Source organism: Ursus americanus, chromosome 30 (genome assembly GCF_024610735.1).
Source record: "Ursus americanus isolate L20-20 chromosome 30, mUrsAme1.1.p, whole genome shotgun sequence".
NCBI lineage: Eukaryota > Metazoa > Chordata > Mammalia > Carnivora > Ursidae > Ursus > Ursus americanus.
In genome coordinates, this window is record NC_142156.1 from 16,180,820 (window position 1) to 16,202,592 (window position 21,773).

The 21,773-nt window shown below is 38.5% G+C and overlaps 1 protein-coding gene across 2 annotated transcripts in view; it reads left to right on the plus strand.

The window, feature by feature from the left end:
• Positions 1-21,773, plus strand: part of NAA25 (N-alpha-acetyltransferase 25, NatB auxiliary subunit) — a 69,491-nt gene that overhangs the window by 18,390 nt on the left and 29,328 nt on the right. For both annotated transcript variants that reach the window (XR_015722328.1, XM_045776570.2), the window contains exons 5-13: positions 523-597; positions 1,699-1,806; positions 2,273-2,351; positions 6,343-6,454; positions 7,067-7,156; positions 8,254-8,423; positions 11,311-11,423; positions 18,469-18,676; positions 19,468-19,557. Coding sequence is in view for 1 of the 2 variants with exons in the window: in XM_045776570.2 (XP_045632526.1) it covers positions 523-597; positions 1,699-1,806; positions 2,273-2,351; positions 6,343-6,454; positions 7,067-7,156; positions 8,254-8,423; positions 11,311-11,423; positions 18,469-18,676; positions 19,468-19,557 (1,045 nt within the window). In the remaining variant the exon portion in view is untranslated. The remainder of the gene's footprint in view (positions 1-522; positions 598-1,698; positions 1,807-2,272; positions 2,352-6,342; positions 6,455-7,066; positions 7,157-8,253; positions 8,424-11,310; positions 11,424-18,468; positions 18,677-19,467; positions 19,558-21,773) is intronic.

The following is a 21,773-nucleotide window of genomic DNA, read 5'->3' on the forward strand; positions in this document are numbered from 1 at the left end:
CTCGATCCCTGGACGCTGGGATCAGGCCCTGGGCCGAAGGCAGATGCTAACGACTGAGCCACCCAGTTGCCCCAAGAATTACCATTTTTTGAATAACTCAGTAAACTTTTCCGATTTTAAGTTTAAATATACTGTCTGGATTTTTTTATTTGTTTTACTCTAACTGGTTAGTGCAGTATTTTTAGTAAGTTTGTTGGTGTACATTCATAAGCCAAATTTTTTGTTTATTGGTAGTCTATCAAAACAATATTGGATTGCTGTATTTTCCAAAAATACTGGACTTTAATGTGAAGAAATCTGGTTCAAAAGGTGAAATATTCCTGATGTAAAAATTCACCTTCGTGATTACCTATATTGCTATCCACTAGAGAATATCCACCAAGTCACTAGGCGCTTACAGTAACTGGGGTGTATAGATGTGTTGCTGTTCTCCTAGGAAACTTCTTGCCATGTATCTAAATCATTAATTGCCCTCTGTATGATGTTTTCTAAATTAAGTATTTATGGCTCTCTGTCTTTCAGGCTGGCATGGCTCTATATAAGATTGTCCCCAAAAACCCTTACTACTTTTGGTCTGTGATGAGCTTAATTATGCAAGTGAGTATGGCATTCAGAACGGGATTGAGATTTGTTTTTATTTTTGTATATAGTTATTGTCCTTAAATCTTCTTCTGAACACTTCGGGTGTTGCAGCGTGTGTCAAACAGGGATTTTACATATTGTCAGTTGACTTTTTGAGGTGGGGAGTTCTGGTATTTATTCCTTATGAGTTTGGTATATCGGTTTATTTGTGTGTAGCACAGACTGTATATCCCCTGAATCTTAGATCCTTACTGGGTTATTTGATCAAGAATGAGCCTCGAAATATTTGGTATTTTGACTTGAGGTTTGTCTTTAAGACAGTATTGTTTGTTAGTGAACATGTTATTGAACTGGATGGCCTTGTTTTATCAATTCTGGTTTTTGAACCTCAGTTTGCTCTTTTGGAGGATGGAGATGCTTATTTCCCAGAGCTACTGTAAGGACCAAAAGGAGATAGTGTGTAAGAGAAGATGAGGAGGAAAGAGTTAAAATGTAGCAGTTAAGTCAGAGAGGCTCTGGGTTCAGGCAGGTCTTATACTGGTTTCAGTACATGTCTTAACTGTTGGGGAAGCTCTTAGTTTATCTATGAAATAAGCATAATAGCTACCTTGAGCTACTGAGCTCTGAGCAGAATCTCAGGCAATATTAAAATTATTAACATGGATTGATTTTAATTATCAATCTAAGATAATCTTAATTATCAAAACTAGTTAATACTAGGCTGTATAAATGGAAGGTATTGGCGTTTTCCCTCTAATACGTGAACATCTCAAAAGGCTTTTCTCTTCAAACACCTTTACATATAATAAACAGTATAGGCATACTCCCTCTTAGCATAGTTCTAGAAAAATGTATGAATAACCCATTTAAAAGTTAGGCCATATTGTGGAAACCCAGTTTGTCAAAAATGTATAGGATGATGAATCTTTAATAAATTTCTTCTAAAGCAAACCACTCTGTAATGTATCTTTGTGGCAAGTTCAGTTTACGTCTGATATTTGACATAGTGGATTGATAATTATGTGCTGGGGTCACAGTAATGGTCTGCCTGGTAATAATATAAATAGTGCAAGCAGGGGAGAAATTAGAGTGAAACGTTTATTTTTTCTTCTATAGTCTATATCGGCACAGGATGAAAACCTCTCAAAAACAATGTTTCTGCCCCTCGCTGAAAGAATGGTAGAAAAAATGGTGAAAGAGGACAAGATAGAAGCCGAGGCTGAAGTGAGTAATGGAAGTCCTACAAAAGCGAATACTTTTGTATTCGCATGAGTTCGATATGCTACAGTAGTATGCTACAGTATTATAAACCACTGTCCTATTCCAGTTAGAGAGCTGGGTCCTCACTCTTGCCTTTTGTGTAAATATGAAGCTTTGGAAGTACCCAGCTTAAGTTTAATGAACATTCTTACTGCTGATTTCATCTCATTTGAAGATAGTGTTCTTTTCTATTAGATACGTTTTAAATTAAAATAAAATAAAATAAATAAAATAAAAAATTTTTTAAGTAGGTTCCACACAGGGCTTGAATTCATGACCTTGATATCAAGACCTGAGCCGATATCAGGAGTCCAACAGTTAACTGGCTCAGCCACCCAGATGCCCCTAGATAACTTTTTAAAAGCATGCAAATGACTATTTTTATTGAAAAGTTTCGATTGTGCGTTTCTTATTTGTTTTTTTCTGTAAGGTTGAACTTTATTATATGATTTTGGAACGTTTGGGGAAGTACCAGGAAGCCTTGGATGTTATCAGAGGAAAATTAGGAGGTAATTTGTAAAGTTTTCTTAAAGTTTTTTTTTTCCTTCTATTTAAACATGAAAAAAAATATTTTTAAAGATTTTATTTATTTGAGAATGAGTGAGAGAGCGAGCACAAGCTGGGGGGGGGTGGGAGGAGAGGCTGAGGGAGAAGCAGACTCCCTGCTGAGCACAGAGCCTGACTTGGGGCTCATCCCAGGACCCTGAGACCATGACCTGAGCCAAAGGCAGACGCTTAACCAGCTGAGCCACCCAGGTGCCCAAACACGAAAAATATTTATTGTGGACAATTTCTTCCTTTTACAGAAACATAAAGATATAAAAACACAAAAAAATCACTTGTGATCATTTTATGTTCTTCCAGACTTTCCTGTATGTTATACATTTACTTTTAAAAAATACTTTATTTTATTTTTTAAAAGATTTTATTTATTTATTTGTCAGAGAAGAGAGAGAGAGGGAGAGAGCACAGGTAAGGGAACAGCAGGCAGAGGGAGAAGCAGGATCCCTGCCGAGCAAGGAGCCCCATGTGGGGCTCGATCCCAGGATGCTGGGATCATGACCTGAGCGGAAGGCAGACGCTTAACCAACTGAGCCACCCAGGTGTCCCTAAAAAATATTTTAAAACAAAATAATTCGTGGATTCAAAAAATTCAAGATGTGTGAAAGAAGGATTATACCCCAGATCTCCAATCCTTTGTCCTCTAGGTTCTTAGCCAGTTACTTGTTCTGTGTATCCTTCTAAAGATGTACTTTCCCCTCCCTCTTCGTCCTCCCAGTTTTTTCAAACCGTGAATGAGAATGTACTCTACCTAGCTCATAGAGAAATCTGATTCAGTTGGCACAATGTTTTTATTAAAAGTTTTTTTTTCTTGAAGATTTTTAAATATTGTTTGTCCGTAGTCAGGATTTGTACCCTGGGTACAAACATTCTTTGTTTCCCTGCCTGTCCTATGAAGGCATTTTGAATTTGTGGCTTTTGCTCTGTATCCTCTTATGCCCCCCCCCCTTTTTTTTTGACTTAACAGTGTGTCTTAGAGATAAACCTCATTACCTCACTATCTTTAATGACTGTCCAGTGTTTCATAGTATAAATGTAGACAATTTACTTAACCAGCCCTTAATGGATATTTAAGTTATTTGCAGAGAACACCTTTGTTACAAACCAGATTGCCCTCTAAGAGCTACGGTGTGTATTCCCACGTGCTGTGTTTACTATCAGTTTGTGAGAGGGCCTGCTTCTTGTATACGTAACAACTTAAACTATTATTTCAAGCTTTTTTTTTTTTTTAAGATTTTATTTATTTATTTATTTGAGAGTGAGAGAGTGAGTATGAGGCGGGAGAGGAGCAGAGGGAGAGAGACAAGCAGACTGCATGCTGGGCGTGGAGCCAGTGCGGGGATCAATCATATGACCCTGAGACCAAAACCTGAGCTGAAACCAAGAGTTGGACGCTTAACTAACTGAGCCACCCAGACACACCAAGCTTTATTTTTTTTTTCCCAAGGTACTACACCCAACATGGGGCTGAAACTCAAAATTCTGAGATCAAGAGTCACATGCTCTACTGACTGAGCCAGCCAGGCGCTCCTATTTCAAACTTTTTAATGTTTTTCAACCTGACAGATAAAACATATCTTACAATTTTTATTTAATTCTGAGGGAGGATAATTTTTGATTTGTTTAAAAGCCATTGATAATTTGTATGAGCTGCTTTTCCTTATCCTTTGGCTAGTTCTATTTTTTTTTAAAGATTTTTAATTAATTTATTTGACAGAGAGAGTGACAGGCAGCGATAGAAGGAACACAGCAGGGGGAGTGGGAGAGGAAGAAGCACTCTCCTAGCGGAGAAGCCCGATGTGGGGCTCGATCCTAGAACACCAGGATCACGCCCTGAGCGGAAGGCAGACGCTTAACGACTAAGTCACCCAGGCACCCCCTTTTGCCTAGTTCTAAAAATGTTGTTAATCTTAATGATTTGCAAGAGCACGTTATATGTTAAAGAACTTAGCTCTTGGGGCGCCTGGGTGGCACAGCAGTTAAGCGTCTGCCTTCCGCTCAGGGCGTGATCCCGGTGTTATGGGACCGAGCCCCGTATCAGGCTCCTCCGCTATGAGCCTGCTTCTTCCTCTCCCACTCCCCCTGCTGTGTTCCCTCTCTCGCTGGCTATCTCTATCTCTGTCAAATAAATAAATAAAATCTTTAAAAAAAAAAAAAAAGAACTTAGCTCTTTTCCATTGAGGTGAAAATACTTCTTCCCTTTTTGTTGGAAAACTTATTTCTGGGAACATCATAGATTGATTGAGCCATTCCCCTTTGAAGATGTTTATGACAAAGATTTATGTTCCTAAACATTTACCCATTTTTGAGATTTCCGTAGGAGAAAGTCCTGGAAATCCAGTGTTGTTTTGACAAACCTGGTTTTTAATTGTGCCTTTATAGTCATTGGGGTAATCTAACTATAGATGAGTAGCCTCAGATCTCTCATTAGGGACAGTCATTAAAAAACTTTATTTCAGGGATCCCTTGATGACTCAGTCAGTAAAGCATCTGCCTTTGGCTCAGGTCCTGATCCCACTGCCCTGGGATCGAGTCCCTCATGGGGCTCCTTGCTCAGTGGGGAGCCTGCTTCTCCCTCTGCCTGCCACTTCTCCTGCTTGTGCTTTCTCTCTCTGACAAATAAATAATAAAATCTTAAAAAAATAATAAAATAAAAAAATAAAACCTGTATTTCATAGAGGTGTGTATATCCTTTACTTGACAGTTTGTGGTCATATAACTAACACTAACTGATAGTTAACTAATTATGTAAAACGTAGGAGTTTTTGTTGTTGTTATTTTTTTTTTTAAGATTTATTTATTTGAGAGAGAGAGAGAGAGGGAGAGAAAGTGAGCATGAGCAGGGCGAAGGGGAGGAGAGGAGTAGAAGGAGAGGGAGAAGCAGACTCTTTACTGAGCATGGAGCCTGATGCCGGCAGATCCCAGGACCCTGCGACCATGACCTGAGCTGAAGTTGGACGCTTAACCGATTGAGCCACTCAGGCACCAGCCTCCCCCCCCCCCTTTTTAAAAGATCTTATTTATTTATTTGAGAGAGAAAGAGATTATTGTTGTAATGTTACTTATTCTTTAATTTCAGCCTCCTTGCAGATGGGTATAAATCAGCCTCTCTGTTTTTACCCAGCTGGATTGTAGTTTAGGATAGTTAAAATGTAGATTATCTGGGGCGCCTGGGTGGCACAGCGGTTGAGCGTCTGCCTTCGGCTCAGGGCGTGATCCCGGCGTTACGGGATCGAGCCCCACATCAGGCTCTTGAACTATGAGCCTGCTTCTTCCTCTCCCACTCCCCCTGCTTGTGTTCCCTCTCTCGCTGGCTGTCTCTATCTCTGTCGAATGAAGAAATAAATAAAATCTTTAAAAAAAAAATGTAGATTATCTGTAGGAAATTCATAATGTAATTATTGATATCCATAATCTGCTAAGCTGTTCTGAAAGGTTGGGGCAAATCTAATTTGTTCAGAAACAATAGTCATAGTGTTTCTGTTCCCAGCTGTTGGGAAAGTGTTTGATTCATCTCTGTTCATTTTTGTATTCCTCCTAACATCTCACCTTGCTCATCCCATTCCAGTCCAAGCTCATTCAGTGTTTTGGAACCATATGTATAGATGGGAAATCTGTCTGTGGGCTAAATATAATCATTCCTAGATGCTTTTTGGGTTTTATAGGTGTATCCCATGTATTAAATCCTCAACTCAGTACATTCTGGATCCTTGTGGTTTATAGAAAAAAATGATTATAAAAGTTTAGTATCAGAAATGTACTTTTTTCTTTTCAGGAAAATAATCTTTAGTAAGATAATAGTTTGTATCTAGTAGCAGTCCCATTTTTTAAGAGAAGGATTAAGAAAATGTGACATTTTCCTTCCTGTGTTTGGACTTTATTCTGGTTTCTGAGCAGAAATGAAACCAGCTTACCAATTTTTATAACTTTTAATTGTAGAGAAGTTGACAAGTGAGATTCAGAGTCGGGAAAATAAATGCATGGCTATGTATAAGAAGCTGAGCCGGTGGCCAGAGTGCAATGCCCTTTCCAGGCGCCTCTTACTGAAAAAGTGAGTAGATGCTTCTCTTTGGACTATGAGACTGGAGTGGGGGCTCTCAGGTGTCACTACTGAATTTTTTCTTTTTTTTTGGTCTGTTTCTTTTATATTCCCTGGGCATAAATCTTTTAGTAGTGTGTCCTAGGTATTTTTAAAAGTTTCTGATGAACCTTTCTCTTTCAGTAAAGGGGTGTAATGGAACTTCTGCCACCAGGGTGCTGAGTATTACGTCTTCAGGATGAATGCTAAATATCATTAATTTGTTAAATTCAGTATTGGTCTAAAAGAAACACGTTCCCCGCTGCCCCCCTGCCCTATTTTGGGGAAGTGCTAATGTGGGAGTTTTCTGTTGGGAATATTAGTTTTCTGGACCTTGTTATTTCATTGAAGGAGATAATTGTTTCCTGAAAGTTTTTTACTTTTTTTTTTTCTTTAAAAGTTTCTTACTTTGAAAATGCCTCTGGAGTTGCCCTGTTAGGGCGGCAGAGGAAACTCAGAGGGAGGGTTGGGCTTCTAGTAAAGACAAAAATGTAACCTAGAAAATAAGTTGAGTATCATGGTTCCTAGGGCCGACTTGTCACAACTTGGGTTTAATCCTGTGTGCACCATTCAATCTGATTTTAGCTCAGATGACTGGCAGTTCTATCTGACTTATTTCGATTCTGTCTTTCGACTGATTGAAGAGTCCTGGACTCCTCCTGCTGAAGGTGAACAGTAAGTTGACTCCTTTCCTGAGTTACAGTGGCACTTTTTAGCACGGTGTAGCAGAAGGATTTCACTGGAAGCCTAATAGAATTCTCTTTTTTGGTCTCAATAGTGTATCCCTTTCAAAGTAAGATTTTTCATTTTTTAAAAATTATAAAATAAATATGTGTTCACCGTAAAAATCTTAAACTAGTGCAGAAATGTATGGTGTAGAAAGTGTTTGTTTCTAGTTATCTCACCATCCCAGAAATAACATATTTTTTTCCTTTTTCCACTTTCACTGAGCTATAAGTGACTCAGAGGTAACTCCTTTTTTTTTTTTTTTTTTAAAAGTAATCTCTACGCCCAGTGTGGGGCTTGAATTCATGACCCCTCGAGCCAGCTGGGTCCCCACAGAGATAACTCTTGATAGCAGTTTAGAGTCTTTTCCAGATTTATTTCTGTCGATATAGTAACATAATTATTCTCATTATTTAACATAAAAATTCAGTCATATTAGGCATAATGGTTTGCAACCTGATATTTTCTCCCTTAAAATATATCTTGGAAAAAATAATATATATCTTGGGCGTGTTCCATATATGGTATATATAGATTGGTTTCATCCTTTTTAGTGACTTAAGAGAACTCCACTTTAGAGGTGTTACATAATTCAATTAACCTGTCCCCCATTGATGGACTGATGGACACTTGGATTGTTGCTGGTTTCCTTTTTTTTTTCCCTTTGCTATTCTAGACAAAAACACAAACATAAATGGGATCTTTTAAAAAAGTAAGCATGATTTAAGATGGTGATGAGCTGATGCTTACTTTTTTATTAGGCAATATTTTATAAAGTTATCCATTCTTTTTTTTTTTTTTTTTTTTGAGAAAGAGGTAGAGGTAATTAGTCACGGTGCAGTAATCAGATGCCAAAATTGGGAGTAATCCTATTCCATGTTACTTGTCAGAATGTGCTCATAGTTATCTTCTACTCCCATATTTTATAATTATCAGAGTGCTTTTTATTTTTCAATTTGTTTCTTGAAATCAGTTTGGCTTTACTTTTAAGTTTTAGGATGGACAATAGAGGTACAAGATACCTTTTTTCATGTGTTTATACCTAGCTCTTTAGAAGGAGAAGTGCATTATTCTGCAGAAGAAGCTGTGAAGTTTATAGAAGATCGGATAACAGAAGAATCGAAAAGTTCCCGCCATCTCCGAGGACCACATCTCGCTAAACTGGAACTGATTAGACGTTTAAGACGTCAGGGTTTTAATGATGAGTACAAACTGGGTAAGAACCCTTAATATTATTTGGAGAAGATACTGGGATGCCCTCCATACCCAAGTGCAGTGTTCATTCTCTGAGGTCTCTGATGATGAAGACATGTTGGGAGGCAAACATCTTCATAACCTGAAAATATTTACTCATGAATGGATTACTGATACCATTAGCCCTCAGTCATATCTTCAACTCGACATTAGCATCTCTTCCTCTTCCACCAGAGTCTTTATCAGGCATTCTTTTTTGACCCAACGTTAATGTCAAAATCAGTTTCAAAATAAAATAGCCAGTTTTGTAAAAGTTTCAAGATTTCATGAAGTGGATGAAAGGTTTCATGAAAATCTGCTTCAAGCACTCACAAAACCATTGATGAAAGAACATATAGCAGAGTTAGAGCAATTAACAGTTAAGAGAAAATTTACAAGGACAATGACAAGGGAGGAGAAAAACATGATTTGGGTAGTAGAACATGAAGAGAGGCCTTCAGGAAAGTTGGTGAAGCCCTTAGATGTTTTTTGAAAATGGTTCTTTCTGAGCTTATTTCACAAGAAATGAAGGGTGTCATATTGTGCTAGTTCAAAATTTTGTTGAAAAAATGGCACCCTTTTCCTCCGAAAGCAGTAATTCTTTGCTCATGCTAAGAATTAGCTTATAGTTTAGTTATAACCTAAATTTTATTAAGTTTAAGATAATAAACTTTCTTAATTTTTTAATTTCATTTTTTTAAAGATAAAGCTCCAAAGAAAACTTTTTTCCGCCTGCTTATCATTATGGAGATTTGGTTTCATTAAAAGTTGATCAGGAGGGTCTTTTTTATTTTATTTTATTTTTATTTATTTATTTATTTATTTAAAGATTTTATTTATTCATTTAACAGAGAGAGACAGCCAGCGAGAGAAGGAACACAAGCAGGGGGAGTGGGAGAGGAAGAAGCCGGCTCCCAGCAGAGGAGCCTGATGTGGGGCTCGATCCCATAACGCCGGGATCACGCCCTGAGCCGAAGGCAGATGCTTAACGACTGAGCCACCCAGGCGCCCCCAGGAGGGTCTTTTTTAGTCACCAGTTGTCCTGAGATGATGAGCACTTCCAGTATCTAAAACCTATCTTAGATCATCTCTGTTCATTTTAATCATCTAATGCTCTTTGCAGCTCTTTCTAAAATTAACTGTGGACTTCTCTCATTCCCTTTGTAGAGTTTTCACAGTCAGTTTTGAATTCCATGTTGACTCCTTTAGGTCTACTTCTGGAACCTTAGTCTCTATTAGTTCCAGAATTGCAAATGAAAATTTTCATTTGATCCTCAGCAAAATGTTAAGATAGATTCCAAAGAATTGCTTCTTTCCAAAGCTGGATATAAAAGTATGTGGATCTGCTTTGGCACTTGCTATGTCCATCTCCTGTCTTTGTCTTCTTTCTTACCAGACTGCATAATAGAAATTTGTGAGCTTGGCTAGTCTCCACAATTTTTTTTCCAAAGTAAACTCTGCTTGCAACATGGGGCTCGAACTCACAACCCCAAAATCAAGAGTCACATGCTCTACCAATTGAGCCAGTTAGGCGTCCCTCCACAAATTTTTTTTTTTTTTTTAAGATTTTATTTATTTTTTTGAGAGAGAGTGCAAGCAGGGAGGAAGGGACAGAAGGAGAGGGAGAAGCCAACTCCCTGCTGAGCAGACCCTGGGATCATGATCTGAGCCGGAGACAGATACTTAACCGACTGAGCCACCCAGGCATCCCCACAAAATTTTTTTTACCCAGACCAGTAAGTGATTCTTAGTGTCTTGGATCAGATTTCTGTGAGAATCTGATTAAAGCCATGGACTTTTGTTCCCAGAAATGTGAACAGAAACCAAGACCTAAAATCTTACAGAAACTCTGGTTCAATTTGAGAGCATTTTATTTTTTATTGTTTTAGTTTTTGTTTTTAATTTTTTTGTTTTTTTAATTTTTTGTTTTTAATTTTGTTTTTAATTTGAGGAAAAATAAAAGGCACTGGTAGCTTTTGCAGATCCAGGTTTAAATTTTCCATAGTGAGTGATCTTGTTGGGAGCTATTGGCTTATGACTCTTCCCATTTATTTTCTCTTCTGTTGGTGTGCCTGTTAAACATTCCCTTTAATTTAGTTAACATTTAATACTTGTTAAGTAGTTCAAGAATGGTAGAAAGAAGCATGTTTGTTTAATGTTTGTATATAAACTTCAGTCTTTATTTAAACTTTAATGAAAACTTTTTAGTTAATTAAACTTTAATTAATGAAAAGTGTCGCATTTCCTAAGTGTAATAACAAGTAAACTGGGATGGTAAGATTCAGCTCCTTTTAAAGTAGTTGTTTAAATGGGCAAGCCATCCTGCAGCCCTCATTGTCATTCTCATTCAAGCAAACTTTTATTTATTAAAGATTTTATTTATTTATTAGAAAGAGTGCATGGGGCGCCTGGGTGGCACAGCGGTTAAGCGTCTGCCTTCGGCTCAGGGCGTGATCCCGGCGTTATAGGATCGAGCCCCACATCAGGCTCCTCCGCTATGAGCCTGCTTCTTCCTCTCCCACTCCCCCTGCTTGTGTTCCCTCTCTCGCTGGCTGTCTCTATCTCTGTCGAATAAATAAATAAAAAAATCTTTAAAAAAAAAAAAAAAAAAGAAAGAAAGAGTGCATATGAGCCGGGGGGAGGGGCAAAGGGAGAAGCAGACTCCCCGATGGGTAGGGAGCCCGATGTAGGGCTCGATCCCAGGACCCCGAGGTCATGACCTGAGCCGAGGGCAGGCTTAACCAACTGAGCCACCCAGGCGTCCAATCCGCAAAATTTTAATTTAATTGAAATAAATGTTTTTCAAGTCAGACCTCTTAAATTAGAAATTGCTTCCATTCATTAATTAGTGATTTCTTTTTTTCTCTCAGGTGATCCAGAAGAATTAATGTTCCAGTATTTTAAAAAGTTTGGGGATAAACCTTGTTGTTTTACAGACCTCAAGGTGTTTGTTGACCTCTTGCCTGCTACACAGTGTACAAAAGTAAGTATAGTTCAGAATTCTGTTTGGTGCCTGTATTTACTGTAACTAGGTTAAATGTGTGTGTGAGTGGTGGACATGAGGTGCTAAGGTAACAGCTCTAGCAAGCCAAGGACTCCAGGTGCTATCAGATTAAGACATGATTTCTTGTTAAATTAAGCCACAAGGAGAATAAGCCTCTGATGGATAATTGGATTATCTTTTTATTTTATGGTGTTTTTTGTTTTGTTCTTTTAGGTAATTATAGATTTACATGTAGTTGTAAGAGAAATAATACAGAGAGCTCTGTATACCCCATTCCCATTTTGCTCCATTGGTAACATCTTGCATAACTATAGTATAATATCATAATTAGGCAATTGACAGTGATACAATTCACTGATCTTATCCAGATTTCACCAGTTTTACATCTGTGTGTGTCCGCGTGGTACGTTACATGTGTATTTAGAGCAGTATGTAGTGCATGTAGATTCAGTGACCCCCACCAGCTTCAAGATACAGAACAGTTCCACCACCAGGATCCCATGCGCTACCCGTTTTTACCCACAGCCATCTCCCTGCGCCTCCCCCTTTCCCTGTCTCTGTCCCCTGGCAATCACTAATATGGTTTCTCTTTCTGTAATTTTGTCATTTCAAGAATATTATGTAATAGAATCATATTATGTGTAACTTTTTGAGTTTGGCTTTTTTCCTCCCTCAGCATAATTCCCTGGAGCTTCATCCATGTTACATATTTCGATAGTTCATTTTTTTGTATTGCTGAATAGTATTCTGTGGTATGGATGTGCCACCATTTCTTTAATCTGTTGAAGGACATCCAGTTTTGTTTCTGGCTGTTACAAATAGAGCTGCTGTGGACATTTGTGTGTGGGTTTTTTTGTGTGAACTTAAATCTTCATTTCTCTGAAAAAAATGCCCAGTAGTGCAGTGATAGCTGCAACTGTTTAGTTGTTGTTTTTTTTTTTTTTTAAAGAAACGGCCAAACTTTTTTCACAGTGGCCATTGCATTTTATTTTATTTTTTTTAAGATTTTATTTATTTATTTGAAGAGATAGAGACAGCCAGCGAGAGAGGAAACACAAGCAGGGGGAGTGGGAGAGGAAGAAGCAGGCTCATAGTGTAGGAGCCTGATGTGGGGCTCCATCCCATAACGCCGGGATCACGCCCTGAGCCGAAGACAGACGCTTAACCGCTGTGCCACCCAGGTGCCCCAGCCATTGCATTTTAAACTCCTGTTAGCAGTGAATGAGTGATCCAGTTTCTCTGCGTCTTCATCAGCATTTAGTGTTGTCACTGTTTTTTATTTTAGCCATTCTGGTAGGTACGTAGTGATATTTTGTGGTGGTTTTAATGTGCATTTTCCTAATGGTTAATGATGTTGAACATCTCGTGCTTATTTGCCAGCTTTATATTCTCAGTGAAATGTGTGTTTCTGTCCTTTGCTCCCTTTCTAGTTTGTCTGTTTTTGGTTTTTTTACTGTTGAGATTTGAGAGTTTAGATATTCTAGATACAACTCCTTTGTCAGATATGTGGTTTCACATATTTTCTCCCAGTCTGTGCTTGTCTTTCATCCTTTAATAGAATCCTTTGCAGAGCAAGGTTTTATATTTTGAGGCATTTATTTTGGAATAATTTTAGATTTACAGAAAAGTCACAAAGATAGTACAGAAAGTTACACTATACTCTTAACCCTTGTTTATTAATATCTTAAATTACCACGGTACATTTGTCAACACTAAGAAACTGACATTGGTACGTTACTATTAACTAACCCCTAGATTTTATTTAGATTTCTCCAGTTTTCCCATTAATGTCCTTTGTCTGTTCTGTGATCTTATCCAGAATACCACATTGTAGTTAATTGTCATATATTGGGAGTTTTTGATGCAAATGAACCAATGCAAATCTATTATATAATGAGATGAAGAACATTATCTTTAGACTCCTCATCCACAGCAACATGTATTGGGTCAGATTGCTGGGAACTTCATACCCTGTTCCACATTAAAGGTTTTTAGCATTTAGTCCAGAGTGTCCTTGGTAATGGGCAGCTGGAGTACTCTACCAATTGGAAGAACAGTGTATGTGAAGTAGGATAGAGCACCATATAAAGAAATAGTGACAGGTATAAAAGAAAGTCTGTGACTTTGATCAGTTTTACTCATAAATACCTCTATAATTAGTGAAGGTTGCAGTGAAGCCTTCCTATCACAGGGTTGCCACCACTTGTTATTCCAGAATGCCTTCTGTCACCCCCGTAGTGGAAGTGAGTAGAGTATTTGCTTGTTGGTCATATCTTCAGTTCACTGGGCTTGATACTTGGCAGTCTTGAGGGCAGATGGAACAGTGCATTCCCTAACTGGTAAGTAGGCAGTGGTCTCTGTTGGTTCTGAATTGACTGTCACCATTCATTTTGGTTTAGTAAAGCTATTCTTGGAGTGCTGTGCTTACAGGGCTCAGGCCAAGCTTCAGAAGTTTCCGGATTAATTGCAGCATATCCAGAAAAGGGGTTCTGGGTTGTAGGAGGACTTAAAAGAATAGGAGAGAGAAATGGTTGAGTGGGAGAGAGGTTTGGTCTGCTGAGGACAGAGTCCTTCCTTTCTCATAATTGAAAAGCTCCTGTATAAAAGGGAGTGAGAATTGGGATCAGCAAGAATTTGTTACAGTGAATTCAGAATTTGGCCAGTGGAAAAAAGATCTTTCTAGTAGTTAGATTCTTTAAAAAACATAGTGCGTGAGTTTCACGTTACTAGAGAGATTTAAGCAGAATCTAGAACCATGTGGAAGAGATTCCTACAGTTAGTATTTGTTGCACATATTATGTACTAAGTGCTAAGATTTGGAATAATTGATCATGGACATCCGTTGCTTCCCATCTTGTAAGTTGAAGCATCAAATAATGGGGCTGCATTAAAGGAACACTTAAATTGCCTTCAGCTGAGATTCATAAGGGTTTGCTAATGTGAATCTAGTACAAGCAGCTCTACTGTATTAGTATGTTTGAAAGTCTTAGGTCATCTCATGTGACCTCATATAGTAATAATCTATTGAGAGAGGAACCTTCTAGAAATGGTGGAATACTAGCAGCGATAGGTAGTCGTTGTTCTGTGAGACAAAGGATTTAAAGCTGTTGCAGTGAGTTTTGCAGTTCACGTAAATATTTCATTGGGAGCGGTAATTTTGCTGCCACAACTTTTTAAATGTAGGATGACTTCAGTAGCTGAAAATTCTGCCACTCAGCAGTGTGTTTGTCAGAGGATTGTAAACTATTCAAGTAAATTTCAAGCTGAGAGCTATAGTCCCAATCTTTTAAAACTGGGACTAGCCCTTATGAGTAGGCCACTGAACCCAGTTGTCCTGAAGTGGGTCCCCCAGAGTGATGTATTTATCTTTTGATTTCCTTTGCCTTGAGGTTTTAAGCTAAACAACTGATTTCAGTTTTTAAAGAAGCTTTTTGCATAGCAGTAAGATTATACAGACTAGAATAAAGAATGAATGTATTGTTTCATGACAAAAACCTATCTGAAAGATTCTTTGGCATTCCCTGAAGAAGGCATTAATAGTTAGCATCACTAATATATAAACTAGCTTACAAGAATGGAACAGCTGGCAATAGAAGCTATAAGGCATTTAATCAAAAATTTGAAAACCAGTGCTGCAGTTTCTTTGTTGCAAATGATTATCTGATCATAATAATTAAAATTCATCCAATTGGAGACAAATTGAAGCAGAATTGTTGCAGATGTAAAACTGCGTGAATGGGGATTTCTTTTTAATTTTTATTTGTGTCAGGGGCGCCTGGGTGGCACAGCGGTTAAAGCGTCTGCCTTCGGCTCAGGGCGTGATCCCGGCGTTACGGGATCGAGCCCCACATCAGGCTCCTCGGCTATGAGCCTGTTTCTTCCTCTCTCACTCCCCCTGCTTGTGTTCCCTCTCTCAGTGGCTTTCTCTATCTCTGTCAAATAAATAAATAAAATCTTAAAAAAAATTTTTTTTTATTTGTGTCAAAAAATTGCATGGATAAAGTTGAAAATCCAAGTGGTACTACAAGGCTTCTATTGAAAAACACTAGCAGCTCTTTGCCACCTTCACCCTGGTTCTGGCTCTGTACAGGCAGATCACTTTCAACTCTTAACTGTGTCTCTGTGATTTACTTTTGTATTTTTAAATTGTAGGTTTGTATAGCTGTTTATTTTTACAGTTACAGTCTTCATCTGTTGGAGCCCTTTTGTGGAAAGATGATCATCTCGTTTACAATATCCCACTTCTCTCTTCACGTATTTGCTCCTGCAGTTTATCAGCATTTATTCAGAATTTATATTTTTATGACCAAAGGCTGAGCCACTTTGTATATGGAGCTTACCTTTCTTGCACAACTTTCTCAGAATTAGTATTTTTTTATTTGATTCACCCCAATCTGACAGAACCATAAAAGTATCAAACTCCTCTTAGTGTAGTCTAAAACAGGAGGTGATCATCTGTTTCATTCTCCCCCACCCCTCACCTCAGGAATACTTTTTTTTTTCCTTTGAAGATTTTATTTATTTATTTGAGGAGAGAGAGATAGCGAGAGAGAGTGCACAAGCTGGGGGGAGAGGGAGAAGCAGGCTCCCCCCTGAGCTGGGAACCTGACGTGGGGCTTGATCCCAGGACCCTGGGATCATGACCTGAGCTGAAGGCAGATGGTAAACCAACTGAGCCACCCAGATGCCCCTCAGAAATACTTTTCATAGAGCCTGTTTGCCACACTTTTGTTTGGGGTCTCAAACATTTGGCAGGTGGCATTCTGGGATCTGGTTGGGAGTAGGGGGAGGGGGCCAGGGTGCTCATCACTGAATAACTGAGTTTCACTTTATCCTCTTTTCTTTTTTTTTTTTTTAAACTAACAGAGGTTTTATCTGTTTATTTAATTTTAATTCCAGTGTAGTTTACTTACAGTGTTAGTTTTGGATGTACAATATAATGATTCAACATTTCTGTCTGGTATTCATTGCTCATCACAGTAAGTGTACTCTTTAATTCCCATCATCTATTCTACCTATCCCCCACCCACCTCCCTTCTGGTAACCGTGTTTGTTCTCTATAGGTGAGAGTTTGTTTCTTGGTTTGCCTTCTCTCTCCTCCCCCCACCCCATGCTCTTTTGTTTTGTTTCTTAAATTCCACATATGAGTGAAATCATATGGTGTTTGTCTTTCTCTGACTTATTTCACCTAGCATTATACTCTAGCTCCATTCATGTTGCAGATGGCAAGATGTCATTCTTTTTTATGGCTGAATAATACTCTAGTGTGTGTGTATACATTACAGTTTCTTTAGCCATTCATCTATTAATGGATACTTGCGCTGCTTCCATAATTTGGCTTTTGTAAATAATGCTGCAGTATACATGGGGGTACATGTATCCTTTTGAATTGGGGTTTTTGTATTCTTTGGGTAGATACCTAGTAGTTTGATTACTGGATCATATGGTAGGCGAGGATGTGGAGAAAAAGGAACCCTTGTGCACTGTTGGTGGAAATACAAGCTCGTGTAGCCACTGTGGAAAACAGTATGGAGCTTCCTCAAACAATTAAAAATAGCACTTTATCCCCATTTCTAGCTGTGCCTGGTATCCCTGACTCTACAGTGCTTCTGATTCAGCTTCTCCTTGGAGTAAAACTTCAGGCTTCTGCTGGGTTTAGGAAGTCAGTCTGTGAGCTAGGGGAGGGGTCAAACTTCTAAGATGGAATTTAACTAATTCTCCTGTTTCAGTCCTACCAACAGTTGAGCTTTCTGGTGCCCTGAATTTCTGCCTTCCAAGGTTCTGTGGCTGGAATAGACTTGAGGCCCCTTGTGTGTGTTAGATTTCTGCCCTGTGCATAGGTTAGCATTTAACACCTGCCCTTTTGCTTTCTATCTTTAAAATCTTGTTAATGTTTTTTATTTGCTGTCATCTTTTTACATGTTCTTGATCCTTGTGGTTTGGTTTTTTTGTTGTCATCTTAATAGGATTTTGGCAGTGAGCAATAAGCCTGTGTAATGGAAGTCATACATTTTAAAAATTCTTTAGGAATTTTAGAATTAAAAATATTTATTTTAAAAGACTTTATTTATTTATTTGAGGGAGAGAGTGAGAGAGAGAGCATGAGCCAGGTGAGGGGCAGAGGGAGAAGCAGACTCCCTGCTGAGCAGGAAGCCTGACACAGGGCTTGATCTTGGGACTCTGGGATCATGACCCGAGCCTAAGGCAGATAGATGCATAACCGACTGAGCCACCCAGGCTCCCTGAATTAAAAACATTTTAATATAAGATGTTACCATTGGGAGAAACTGGATGAAAAGGGTATATGGGATCTCTTTGTATTATTTCTTACAACTGCATGTGAATCTGTAATTATCTCAAAATAAAACTTTAATTAAAAAGCAATTTAAAGGGGCACCTGGGTAGCGCAGTCGTTAAGCGTCTGCCTTGGGCTCAGGGTGTGTTCCCGGCGTTCCGGGATCGAGTCCCACATCGGGCTTCTCTGCTGGGAGCCTGCTTCTTCCTCTCCCACTCCCCTGCTGTGTTCCCCTCTCTCGCTGGCTGTCTCTCTGTCACATAAATAAATAAAAAATCTTTAAAAAAAAAAAAAGAAGCAATTTAAAGCCACTGACATAACTATTCCTCTCAATGTGTAATATTTTAAGACTTTACTTGTGTATCAGTTATAATTGTGGGGTTGTTTTTGGTAATCTGCTCTTTTTATAGTCTTCCTAATTAAACTTTTCATTGTCATATCATATATTATGTTGATGTGGTATAATTTATGAAACATTTTCACAATTATTTTAATCTTTCAGTTAGTATAGTACATAATGTTGACAGATTACTTCTGACCAGCAGTGAATGAGTATGCCGTTTTCATTGGCCTTTTACCAGCATTGTGTGCTGTTAGACATTTTTTTGTTTTAGTAAGTTTGGTAGATAGAAAATGTCTTTTTCTAGACCATTTCAACGTTTGTTAATTATGGCCTGCCAAAGATGAGTTCTGTTTTGAGATCTGTACTCCTTTTTCTCTACACTGCAGTTTATTAATCAGTTACTTGGAGTTGTCCCTTTGTCGACACCCACTGAGGATGAGCTGGCGCTGCCTGCAGACGTCAGAGCTTTGCAGCGGCATCTGTGTGTCGTGCAGCTGACGAGGCTGCTCGGCTTGTACCACACTATGGACAAAAACCAGAAACTGAGCGTGGTCCGAGAACTGATGCTGAGGTACCAGCATGGACTAGAATTTGGTGAGCAGCCTTTCAAAATCTGTAGTAGTTGCCTGATTTGCTAAGTTTTAGTCCTTTTTTTTTTATCACTCAGAGCACCCTGTTATAAATGAGTTTGGCAAGGAGAACATTTTGTTAGGTGGGAAGACTGTTCACATGTAAAGCCTTTCTTAAGTTCGGAATTTTAAATAATTATCGTCGTCCTTATTCTTTTTGATTGAGCTAACTCTGTCACACTGGGGCTCTTACGAATTACATGGAATTTATGATAATTGTGACATTTTCTGCATCTAGACCTTAGTATTTTTAATATATAGGCTGAAATTGAACAAAATGAGTGTTGTAAATTATGAGGTAAATGTTTAGTTTAGAAGTAGATGATCTTTAGATTGCTAGATATGTGTGATAAAGTGTAAATTATGTGACCAGATGCTGTCAGTGTTTCTCTAACTTTCTAAATCATTAGGCAAAGTAATGAGCGTACTGTTAGTTTAGTTGTACATGGCCCTTGGCTTCTGTTCTTCTCTTTACCTGAAACCTCCTTCCAAATCTTGCTGCTCTCCCTTTGGGGCCATTGTGGATACTACCTTTGTTCTGGAACTCTTTTGCTCCAGCTGAGTGTGGCCTTACCTTCTTTTGAATCCTTTGATTCATGGCTTATATTTTCCTTCTGGTATTTACACGACTCTTAAGACCTTCATTTCCTCTTTTTATCTTCTCCCTCCTGTCACTTTCCTGCTTTAAAAAACTCCTGTGGGGCAGTGATAGTTGAACAAATGTTATAATACAAATATGGGATTTTTTCCCTACAGGGAAATCCTGTTTGAAAACCGAATTGCAGTTTTCAGACTATTACTGTCTCCTTGCTGTCCATGTGCTTATTGATGTATGGAGAGAAACAGGTAAGGAAGAGTGATTTCAGTTTAACTTTATGCTTTGCTTTTATTGATTATAAATCCTGAGACTAATTATATAAATCAAGAATTTGATTTATGCCTTTAGGTTTTTCCTCCTTGCCCTTCTCCAGGATGCTTCTAGAAGAACCCATTCCAGATAACCCCCTCTCTGTAATCAGGATAATCTTAAATCAGTGCACATCTGTTTTTATTTTTTAAATTTTATTAAATTGAAGTATAGTTGACACACATTACATTAATTTCATAGAAGTGTACAACATAGTGATTCGACAGTTCTGTACATCATGCTATGCTGACCACAAATACAGCCACCATCTGTCACCATATAACGCTGTTACAATACCATTGACTATATTTCCTATGCTGTGCCTTTCATCCCTGTGACTTATTCATTCCATGACTGGAAGCTTGTACCTCCCACTCCTCTTTTTGCCACCCCTCCCCCGCGACAACCACCAGTTCCTGCTTTTTTGTTCATTTTCTTTTTTTAGATTACACATATAAGTGAAATCATATGGTATTTGTCTTTCTCTGTCTAGCTTATTTCACTTAGCATAATACCCTCTAGGTCCATCCATGTTGTTGTAAATGGCAGAATATTCTTTTTTTATGGCTGAATAATATTCCTGTGTGTGTGTGTGTGTGTGTGTGTGTGTGTACACACCACATCTTTATCCATTCATCTATTAATGGACACTTGGCTTGCTTCCATATCCTGGCTATTGTAAATAATGCTGCAGTAAGCATAGGGGTGCATATATCTTGAGTTAGTATTTTCATTTTCTTTTGGTAAATACACAATAGTGGAATTACTGAATCGTATAATATTTCTGTTTTTAATTTTTTGAGGAACCTCCATGCTGTTTTCCACAATGGCTGCACCAATTTACATTCCCACCAGTAGTGCATGAGGGATCCTTTCTCTCCACATCCTTGTCAACACTTATTTATTTCTTGTTTTCTGTTCTGTTTTTAAAGATTTCTTTTTTTTTTTTTAAAGATTTTATTTATTTATTCGACAGAGATAGAGACAGCCAGCGAGAGAGGGAACACAAGCAGGGAGAGTGGGAGAGGAAGAAGCAGGCTCACAGCAGAGGAGCCTGATGTGGGGCTCGATCCCACAACGCCGGGATCACGCCCTGAGCCGAAGGCAGACGCTTAACCACTGTGCCACCCAGGCGCCCCTTAAAGATTTCTAAATATTGAATAGTGACTGAACTACCTATTACAAAGTTGCAATAATTAAAATACAGAGAAACTGATTCAGAGATAGATGTATAGGCCCATGAAATGAATAGCCCTTTTTATTCACTTAAAAAATGTTCAGGAGAATGCACTCTTTTTGGAATATAATTCTAATTAACCTATTTAGGACAGAACTACAATATATGCTGAAGGAGGCATCATATATCATTGAGCAAGAAAAGGATGATTCAGCAAATGATATTGAGATTACCTTTTCTTTAGGTCTCACTCCTGACAGTTTCTTTTATTAGCAGTTTTTTGGGAAAAAATAATTTAGGTACTTATTGCATATTATTCACGAGAATAAACTGCACAGGAAACAAGGGGCTGGGGAGACAGTGCTGTGCATGATGGACACAAGCCATACCCTCAGGGATCATTTCATGGAGCACTTGATTTTGATATCATCGTCCTTGTGCTTAAAATCCTTCAGAGGTGCCCTGTTTTCCTGAGGATAAAGGTCAACCTCTTTAGGATAGTTTACAGTGCTCTTTATAATCTAGCCTCTGCCGATATCTCCAAATTCTTAGGTACTTAGAGCCTAAATCCCCTGTTTTTTTTGGTTGCTAGTGTTAGTGAACATCATGTGCCTCTCTTTGAAATAACTCCTTCCTTCCTTCGTCTAACTTTTACTCAGATGGTGCCTCTGACAAGCCTGTCTTGATTTCACCCCCTCCCCCATGGCAAATTTTATGCCCCTTCTGAACTTTTGTAGGACGTTGTGTGTACTCCTGTGCTAGTACTTGCTATACTAAATTGTGCCGGAGTTGGGGGTGAAATCCTTTTTATCAGAGTCTTTGTCATCTGAGCCCCGAATCGTGAGTTTGCGTAGAGCTGTGAAAAAACATCATTAATGAACTGACCTCTTAGTAATTTGGTCCCTACTCAGATACCCTTCCCCACTTATTCTAGCATCCATTCTTGCTCACAAGTGACTATGTGGCTTTGCTAATCTC